Source organism: Wasmannia auropunctata, unplaced genomic scaffold (genome assembly GCF_000956235.1).
Source record: "Wasmannia auropunctata unplaced genomic scaffold, wasmannia.A_1.0 LD336111.1, whole genome shotgun sequence".
Classification (NCBI taxonomy): domain Eukaryota; kingdom Metazoa; phylum Arthropoda; class Insecta; order Hymenoptera; family Formicidae; genus Wasmannia; species Wasmannia auropunctata.
This window is the reverse complement of record NW_012026779.1, coordinates 1021505-1032785: the sequence shown is the minus strand read 5'-3', so window position 1 is coordinate 1032785 and position 11281 is coordinate 1021505. Positions and strand designations below refer to the sequence as shown.

The following is an 11281-nucleotide window of genomic DNA, read 5'->3' as shown; positions in this document are numbered from 1 at the left end:
TCTTCCGATCTATAATATTTTTGGTTTAGATAAGATGTACCTAATGTACGATACACTTGTATACACTTGGCGTAAATTGTTTTTTTAATGATTAGTATCTCGATAACTATTGTAAAGATCGCAAAATGGTAGAGGACTTTTTTGTTCACAATGGTAGAGGACTTTTTTGTTTGGTCCACACTACCTTCCCACAAGCACTATACCATTGAGTACGAGATACCTTGTATATACAAATTATCGTATATTTACCAAACTTTTATTTTTAAAATATATTGTTGAATATATATACATATCTAAAAAATTGAAAAAATGGGTGCTGTACAAACATTGCAGGTTAACTTACAATAGAAAAAAATAAGAGTTGAAAGTTTATTTTAAGATTTAAAAAAATAAAAATATTTTTAAAAATATATTTATGGAATTTGTTTGAAAGAGAATACTTGCGTTGATTTTTTTAACATATATTTTTTCAAATTTTTAAAATTCATACTTTATAAATAAAATATCGTAATTAGGTGATAGGTACTAAAAGATATTGCTTCAAGTTACGTTATTTAAAACTATTTACAATACTTTTTAAAAGTACTAATTTTCAAAATTTAAAAATATAACAAAATATTTTAATATTTTTTAATCTTAAAATAAATGTTTTTTGACTCCTATTTTTTTCTAAGTTAATCTTTCGTGTCTTTGTAACATATATTTTAAAAAATTTTTTGGATACATAAATTTAGAGATGTATATTATGAATTAAAATTCTACAATTATGTGTATGTACAATTATGCGATATATATAACTCATAATATATCGCATAATTATACAGGGTAACGCTCAGTAACTCTGTTACAAGGCAATATCTTCGTTACCGTTAATAATATGTGCCTAAGATTAATTGTTTGGTTCGAAGGGACACATATTATATAATATTTTTTTTCAAAATCGTACTTTTAGAGATTTCTAGAGTCTTAGATTATCAGAGAAGCGCGACCGGCTTATAGCAGTATCGCAAAAGTACTAGAAAAATATTAAAAATTGCGTCGAATTGTAGACGGATTATGAAATATATCCTTAAAGATAAGAAAAAAAGTTAAAAAATAATATTTTTATGTACCATAGCGTGAATAAATATTATTATATTTAAATAAAATGTTCTAACTTACCATAACAATTATCGATATAAATTTATTCATTCGGCAGCCATTTATAATACCGATGAATCATTCTTATAATTGGCCATTTGCGAGTCCAATCAGGACTCGTAACATTGGTCGCGCTTCTCTGATAATCTAGGACTCTAGAGATTTCAAGCTGCGTTTGAGCATTTGAATTCTGATATGAATTCTCTAGATTTTTTTTCTATAGGGCTTTATCAAAGAGAAAGTTTTTTCGACACAATCTATTATGTATGTAACGAAATGAAAAAAAGAATTCGTCAAGCTTGTGACAATGAAACATTCCAAATACTCGCAGATGTACGCTCTTTTCGTAATCGAATTAACAAATATTTAGAAGTCAATGGAATTAATTTTGAACACTTATTACAATAAATTTTCTTGTACTAATTTTTTTGTTGTACTTATTTAATTTATTATTCACATCCATTTCTCAAAATTTCTGAATTTTTCATACTCAAGATCACGTGAAGGTCATTGTATTATAAGATCATTGGCCATTCATCTCGGCCTCGGCTATTACGCTATAATGTTAGAAATATGCAGTCCTATTTAAAAAAAAACATCGAACCTTAAAATCTCTAAAAGTAAGATCTTGAGGAAAAATAATACCAATCACAATATGTGTCCTTTTGAACCAAATAAATTATTTTTTAGGCATTTTCGCATATCATTAACGGTAACGGAGATATTGTAACAGAGTTACTGAGACACCCTGTATATAGAATGTTCCAAAAAAGTCGTATGTTCTATCATTGGCGCATTCTAGAGAGTTTTTAAAAATGAAGTCTCTTATATAAAAATGTCGAGACTATAATACTTTTCAAATTATAAACGATTAAAGTTAACCAATATTGTAGCATCAGACATGGTACAATCGATTGCCAGCGATTGCGAAGAACCCTTGATCATTACCTACTTTTTACATATTGATATAACTAAAGCGCTTATCTCAAAAGTGTCTAATCGCCGAAATTGAGTTTCTTATTTTAAAGAGTTAATAGTTTTATAAGTTAGTAACGATTTAAAACAGGAAATCAAATTTTGGCAATTAAATTACTTTTGCGGTAAGCGCCTCAATTTTGCATACAATGAAAAAGAAAAAAACTTTTAGTTTTGTCTTGTTTTTAATGTCAGTATATTAATAAAAAGTATCAATGAATAAAAATAAGAGAAATGTTAATTGTATGAATTAGATTAAAAAGAACGTATACATTTTTAAAATTCACTGAATTAGGTATTTTCGAAATAAGTTATTTTTTTATTTTTTAAATACTTGAATAAAGAAATAGATAGCAAAATTTACAAATTTTAAATGTCATTAATATTCGTTTATTAAAATTAGATTTAAGAAAAATAATAAGATATAATGCTCAATTTACTATTACATCTAATACATATACGCACAATAATTTTTTGTTCATTTTGATACCTATTATTATCTAGTTTTATTGATTTTTATTAACATATTTTGTGTTACGTAGTTCATCGGACAAGTCGGTGGTGACAAGTCATAAAACTGGTGCGATATGGAAATGTATGTGTTAATGAAAGATAATGAGCATAAAAGAAAATAAAGTAAATAATTAGTCAGAATAAGAGGCCAAAGACGAGTGAAATATAGGTGTCAATTAATATTTAAATATAATTATGTGATTTTACATACTCTAGCTTCAACGAACTGCAAGCCGTTACTATTGGATTCAACGCAAAACAGAACCGTATTATCACGCTGTTAAATAATTTAATGAGTACTGATGTTTACTTGCATCTAATAAATCCCCCTCCCCTTCTCCCCTTCGTTGCGACTCAAAATAAAAGCTTACTTGCATCTATAGTAAAAATATAAATAAATAATTATTTATTTTAATTTATTAAAACTGGTAGTTAAACTAATAGCGTTTTCTACTGAAAAAACTGATGCAGCACTGACGTCGTGTTAGGTTTTGATGAAAACTGTACTGATACAATAATAATGCAGATTAAATGCAGTTTAGTGAAACATCATGTATTAAAATATTACATTATACAAATATTACATATTACTAAAATCTAGAAAGGACTCTCGAATTTCAAATAATAATAAACAGAACGGGCAAATGAGAATCGAGCACAGTTATTGGGGCGTAAATTATCTCTTTAATAATGAGATCTACATATAAAATTTAAATACAAATTAAGTTTTTAAACGTTTCGACTCTTTTTCGAGTTATCATCAGTGTATTATCTTCAATTAAAATATTTCATGATCTCTATGCGGGAGTCAATCAAAGATTGCACAAACCGAGAGTATCGTCCACGTTGTTAAGTTATTCATGTGCACTCTATTATATCTAGTGTCATCTAGCGAATATTATCGACAGGACTACGAGCGATGTGACGTGCGTGTGCACAGTATTTTGTTTTATCCTCAGCGCCTCCTCTCTCCTATGTATGTATGCGAATAAAGAAGTCAGTCTAGCTAATTGTGAGTCTGTTACCAAGCATAGTGGCAATACGTTTTGTCTTGATCCCTTGATCACTAGAGAATATTCCAACACACATTGATTACAAAGCCATGTGGTGTATGCAACGAATAATATTCGTATAAAATACAGTAAATGAAAAGTGGATTATTGTCGTGATCGATATAAAGCAATTGTTAATAACAAAAAATAAATTACATCATTATTAAAAATCACGTTCCTAAGGTTCTCTAGCTTGCAAATAATGACGTTATTACTTCAACCGTCAAATTTGAAATACATTGCTCATTACAAGTTTGACGGTTGAAGTGATAACGTGATCGTTATTTGCAAGCTAGAGAAACTTAGGGCCGTGATTTTTAGTAATAATGTAATTTATTCTTGTTATTAACAATTGCTGTATATCTGTCGCAGGCAAATGGTCATTTTGGACCAGTAGCTTTTGGCTTATAGACAAGTGCTATTTGTCTGGTTAAATGACTTTTTCCTCATTGCTTTGTGTTCAAATGCTATTTTCCTAGGCAATATCATTTGTCCGAACGTTTTTTAGGAAAATGGAATTGAACGAAGTACGTATATATATATTGATGATACATATTGATTTCAGTATTTAGTAAGGTTACTATTTTGATCATTCATTTGTGTATTTTTTATTTCTGCAAATAAAACCTTCTCTTAGAATCTCGTAGGATCTCGCCTCGCGTAAAAAGTTACAAACCCATGTGGGACCTCGCTTCGCATTGTAAAGTACATGCGTGGAGGCAATATGTTTCGCCCCTCCTGCGGGAGGGGGAGGTGTCACCTAAAAAAAAACTAACCTAATCTAAACCATTTCTTGGTATGGGGTGACTCTCCCTTCGTGTAAAAAGTTGTAAACCCGTATGGAACCTTGCCTTGCGTTGTAAAGTGTATGCGCGAAGGTATACTTCATTGAATTCTATTTGCCTAAAAACGGTTCAGTTAAATAGCATTTGCCTAGGAAAATAACGTTAGAAAATAAATATAATCAATAAAAATCATTTGACCAGGTAAATAGAATTTGTCTAGCTACTGGCCCAAAATATAACCATTTGCCTGCGACATATCGACTACAACAATGATCCACTTTTCATTTTATTATATTTTATGATTCTTTGCGAATATTAATCACAACATATACCACATGGCTTTGTAATCAACGTGGACAATACACTCGGTTTGTGCAAACTTTGATTGACTCCCACATAAAGATCATGAAATATTTTAATTCAAGGTACACTAATGGTAACTTCTAGAAGAGGAGTCAAAACGTCTGGAAACTTTGTATTTAAATTTTGTATGTAGATCTCATCATTATATTAAAGAGATAATTTGCGCCTCAATAACTGCGCTCGACTCTCATTTGCCTATTTTGTTACTATTATATATATATATATATATATATATATATATATTTACTATTATAACTTTACCTAATAATAAAAACAAATATCTCTATACAAATTTTAAATTGCTTATTTTACAATACTATAGCATTACAGACGCGCCCTTTACGCGCTATTTAACATTTTCTACTTTTTACTATAATTTGCAATTATATTACATCAACCTCAGTACACACAACTGTCAAAATATGCAATATTTTGCCGCTCACGAACTTAGCGCAGTGAGAAAAGAGAACCAATTATTATTGCGAAAAAGAGACAATATAATAAACTGCGAGACGTTCAAGAGATTTCGATAGATTTGAGTATCGATTTAATGTGCCCTTTTTTTAGATAGGATTATTCTGATTAATTTATTTAGTTTTTAAAATTTCTGAAATTTTTGAACGTCAAAACATTATTGTCATTACACAGTTATTATATAGTTTTAAAGTAATGTAATATTATATTTTAATATACGTAATATCATACTTTAAAGTACAACTTCAATTTTAATTTGCACTGGTCTTCTATAATAATAGGTATCAAAATAAACAAACTCTCTAAAAGTGAATCAGTGGAATTATTACTTATTTGCAGTGTATATTATCTCCAGTGACATACTTAGAACTGTGATAATCAGTGAGTGATTCAATGTTTTTTCAGTGATAGTATATTGATTCAAACAGTGAATATCACTGAAAGACAATGAATTTCAGTTCTCAAAACTGTTTGCCAAAAACTCACTATCTTTTAGTGATATTGTTTGAATCAGTATTATTACTAAAAGGACATTGCAGGATATACTCAATGTTTATTACAGTTCTAAATATGTCACTGAAAAATGATATACATTGAAAATTAGTAAATTCCACTGATTCACTTTTAGAGAGAAAGATTATAATTATATATGTATTAGATGTAATAATAAATTTTGTATATCTTATTATTTTTGTCAAATTTATTTTTAAAACATAAACGAATAAAAGACATTTAAAATTTGCAAATTTAGCTAGCTATTTCTTTATCCAAATATTCAAAAAAATAGAAAAATAGAAAATAGAAAAACATCTTATTTCGGAAAGAATAGTATGCCTAATTCTGTGAATTTTGAAAATGTATACGTTCTTTTCAATCTAATTTATACAATTAACATTTCTTTATCTTATTTTTATTCATTTCATGATATTTCGTAATATTATACTGACATTAAAAACAATCATAAATGAACAAGACAAAGCTTAAAAGATCTCTTTATCATTTCATGCAAAATTGAGGCGCTTGCCGCAAAAGTGACTTAACTGCCAAATTTCGATTTCCTATTTTAAAACGCCATTATTTTATAAAACTATTAACTTTTTGAAATAGGAAACCCAATTTCGACAATTATATACTTTTGCGATAAGCGCGTCAATTATGTCAATATTTAAAAAGAGAGTCCATTGTCAAAGGTTTTTCGCAATCGTGCGTGCGATGTATCATATCTGGGCGCGCAAATTTCAGATGCTACAATTAGCTAACTTTGATCAATTTTAATCTTAATTTAATTTGAAAAGTATTATAGCCTTGATACAAACATTTTATATATATACATATTACATTTTTATATAAAAGTTTTTATCTTAAAATGCTCTGCAAAATCTGTCAGCAAAAGAACATATGATTTTTCTAGAACATCCATATATTATAATATATACATGTACGTACATATAAATACGTCCGTTAACAATTAATATCCTTTTATATTTAACAAGTTTTATTTAAAAGTTATAATAAAATGTTTCTAATTCTTTTTTTAGTCAAGAACACTTGAACTATTATAGATAATTATAATATTTAAGTTATAATCTTAAAAAATTTCTGAATTAAAAAAAGATATCCAATGTGGATTATCCAAATCTACTTAAAATTTATTAAAATCTCAAATAAGAATCACTTACTCTTTTAATGCCATCTCTTTGAATCTAACGGGTGATTTGAATGGCGTACCATCGTGCGGATACGAAGGTAAGGCTTCCAATATTCTTGGAGGAGGTTTCTTCGCGATACTGATAAAAGAGTTGTAAGTAGGCCGGTTAGGTTCCTCATCGTATATCCAGCCACCACGTATTGCTGGTTTGTGCTGGTTTATACTGTAGCTACTTTCACCAAGCATCGGCGTGCTACTCTGTAGATTCAATGCATTTAGTTGGAGATAGCCGCTGCCACTTGCAATTGGTCCCGAGTCCTCCGATCCTCCTGATCTACTCAATCGATTTCCCGGTTCTGTAACATATGTATTATTTAATTATAAGAACAATCCTGATTAACAAATTTTAACAGTAGCATTTTTTTCGAAATTTGATAATTTATATATTATAATTGCTCATTTTTAAATGTACATATTTCAGTTATTAAAAATTGATCTCTAATTTAATTCTAGAATGCTAGCTATGTTTTGTAATGGATACACCACCGTTGTATGGCATATCCATGCAAATCGATTTTATCTTTTCACAACACTTTGCATGTTTCTTTAAGCATATTTTTTTAACTATATAAATTTTTAGAAATGTTATATGCGGTTTGAAGCGGATCTTGATGCTCAATAATAATTGTGTGAATCTTTACAATTTCCAATTCAGATAAACTGCGTGCTAAATATATATCAGTCTTAAAATATACACTGAATTCGGACTACGTACACGTAATATCACAAATTAAATTAACAAACAATTTAATAATTTTTTATGCCAATGAGTATCTTATTAAATCCTGTAGAACTTATTGCGAAAAATATTACTTCAGTATTTGAATTTAGCCCTCTCTACTGTCCGGGTGGGCAACTTACCGACCACCGAAGTATGTGGCAATATTTATCGCAATATTCGTATGGAAAGAAACTATTGAGAACTATTCAGAATTCAAGTTACTATTCAATTTCTATAGTAACTTAAAGTACTTAAACAGTAACTATTGATTATTATGTGTATATGTTGAATAGTAATTCAATAGTAACTACAACTATTGGCCAATAATTTTGAAAAGTAACTATTTGCGACTATGTAACTGAACAATAATTGAATAGTAACTATGACTGTTGGCCAATAGTTCTAAAAATAGTTCTAAAAAGCAACTATTTGCAACTTCGTAAATGAAAAGTAATTGAATAGTAACTATGATTGTTGACTGATAGTTCTAAAAAATAATTATTCCTAACTACATAAATGAAGAACAATGAATAGTAACTACAGTTATTTGCGAATAGTTCTAAAAAGCAACTATTTGCAATTAGTAATTGAAAAATAATTTAATAGTAACTACAACTGTGTTGGCGCATAATATTACTAACGATATGATAGTAATATTATATGTTAGTAATATTGTAAATCCGAACATAATATTTTTTTATGTTTGGTTTTAAAATATTTCATACAGACGACATATACGCATATTTGTACGCGTATATACTCTGCAAATTATAAGACATATTATGTTGTTGGTAATAGAATAAATTTTAAAATTACGATTTATAAATTTACATTTAATTATAAAAACTGAACATTTTTATATATTTTTATATATTTATATATATATGTATATACATATGTATATGTGTGTATATACATGTTTGTACAAACCTGTAACGATATTGACAATTATTATGGATTAATAAATGATATTAGAAAGTATTAATTGTAAGCTTTTAATTTCTTAATTATTATAAACATACTCTTATATTAAATTTTTAATGTAATATTATAATGTATATAAATATATATATTTACATTATAACAATGTTTTTTTTTAAATACTATAAGAGATTCTAACGAGGATATTCGCGGATTAGCCTACCACCTACTACTATTAAATTTTCACGAAAATTGCTAGTAAGGCGCAGTTATTACTTGTAGTTATTATTTGCTTCCATAGTAAATTATTCACGATTTTCCCTGTTGAAAAAACCAGCTGGGTTGCCATATTAACCCATGGGAGTCTAGCAATCTATATAGGATATCAAAAATCCTATATGGAATTCCATGTAAAAATCCACACGTTGTTTGAAAATCCGTATGGAAATGTACATGGTGTACGAAAATCCATCTGGGAATCCACATGATGTATAAAACTTTATATGAAAATCCATATAATAGTGTATTTATGTGGTATAATATTATATTATAAATACTATATAATTTATATAATATTTATGTGGTATATTATATACAGAGTTGTCCAGACTTAAATCGAATATCTTGAATATTTAACTTGTTGTTGATACGAAAAAATATTTTAGATGAAAGTGTTATCTAGTTTCGAGGAAAATTTGAGGTATTTTGGTCATGTTTTTTTCTAAGTGAAGGCGCTAAAAAGATATAAAAGTCACATCCACTTTTCTAAATAAAATTAAATGATTTTTGTTACTTTAATATGATTCCTCTAATTATCCTGCATATAAAAATATTTCGGTAGAATTATCGAAAAATCAATAGTTTACGCCAGATATTTCATACTTTTTTCTGGCATCTATATAATGGAAAGAATAAGTCATTTGTACGAAGTATCAGCTCAGTGTTAGCGTACAAGTCTGATGTTTTAGGGATCTCAGCTTCAAATATCTTGATGTGTTTTCAAAAATTATAAACTGCGTATAAATTATAATTAACAAAATAGAAAATATGCAAAATAATAAACATAAGTTATAACTTTAAAAATAATAATATGTAATTATAAAATAAAATAAACAAAAAATTTTTTGTTAAAATCTTGTATTTTAATAAATATATTTATTGTATTAAACAAAACACTTTTTATAATTTATGAATTATTTGTTTAATAGAAAAAAATATTTCTTTAAATTAGTTGGGAATAATATATTTTCTTATTTAAAAAAATGTCTTCACTATTCGCTCCAGTAGTAAACTACTTACGATTCTAATAGTAATAAATAGTAAATGTCTAATAGTTACTGTTCGCTCCAATAGTAAACTATTCATGTTTCCAATAGTAAGGAATAGTAATGTCTCATAATACTACTGACATTTCAATAGTCTTCTAAATAGTTATTTCTCGATAGTTACTTTCCATACGAGTAAATAGTACGTGTGGAAAGAAACGTTATTTTTTACGCGACGCAAAAATAAACATTAACATAAAACCTAATCGAAACCGAAAGTTCAAACTAAATAAATTTTAGAAATGCGGTCTGAAACAGATCTTGGTGCTTAATAATAATTGTTTCATTCACTTAGCTTCAGCTAATTATTGCGTTGCAAATCCAACATTGATTCGACGCGCAATTTAAATGGCTAAATAATGGAATAACTTTAAATATTCGTATAGAATTATTACTAAACACTAATTGTGTAAGACCATGATTATAAAAGGCGTTTCCAAATTTATTTGTGATTTTCACTTACGCAGTCTAGTTCAAATTTGTATGTTTATATACATGACTCCGGCATATTTATCCCTTATTATATATCAATTATTGCGATGAATATTATCACATGCTTCGGTAATCGAATTAGTTAAGTCGCCCATCCCGGGAAAATCAGTAAGTCCCAAGTTCAAGCTCTGGTTGAGATAATATTTTTCGCAATAAGTTCTTTGCAATATTTTAAGATGTTTATTTGCATTGAATTATTAAAAATTAAAGATCAATTGTAATCTCATTATTAATTTTAATTTCAGCTAATAATTGCTTTGCAAGTCCGACATTGATTCGACGCGCAGTTTAAATGGTTGAATAATGGATTTCAATATTTGACAGAATTAATTATTACTAGACACCAAAATCCAACTATAATCGAAGAAAGCGCTCTCAAATTTATTTGCAATTTTCACTTACACGGTCTAGTTTAAATTGTTTATATATAATATTGTTTTATTAATTAATACTAATTAATAAACGTCTGCGAATATAACCGTGTATTTGTGCGAAAAGAACCAATATTATAATATTTCTGCAATATAGTTAGAATGTTGTTGCAACATTGTAGTTATAATCTGTTGTTACGTCCGGTGGACTCCACGATTTCTCCGTTCGCAAACGTTCGCTTAGATAAGGGACTTAGAATAAAATAAAGCTTATTGGTCATCAATTGGCGAACAAACATCGACCCAACGAGATCAACCGTTGTCTGTCTCCTTGGGAAGATTTATTTCGAGAAAACATTTTATGAAGATTTATTTCAAATTATCGGAACAGACAAGAGAAATCTCTAACAGAAGAATTTCGAAAACAGATAAAAACCTTTT

At 28.0% G+C, this 11281-nt stretch overlaps 1 protein-coding gene across 1 annotated transcript in view; it reads right to left on the bottom strand.

Moving 5' to 3' along the window:
- Positions 1-11281, bottom strand: part of LOC105450360 — a 24914-nt gene that overhangs the window by 6476 nt on the left and 7157 nt on the right. The window contains exon 4 of the mRNA XM_011690154.1: positions 6982-7306. Within this exon, the coding sequence (XP_011688456.1) occupies positions 6982-7306 (325 nt within the window). The remainder of the gene's footprint in view (positions 1-6981; positions 7307-11281) is intronic.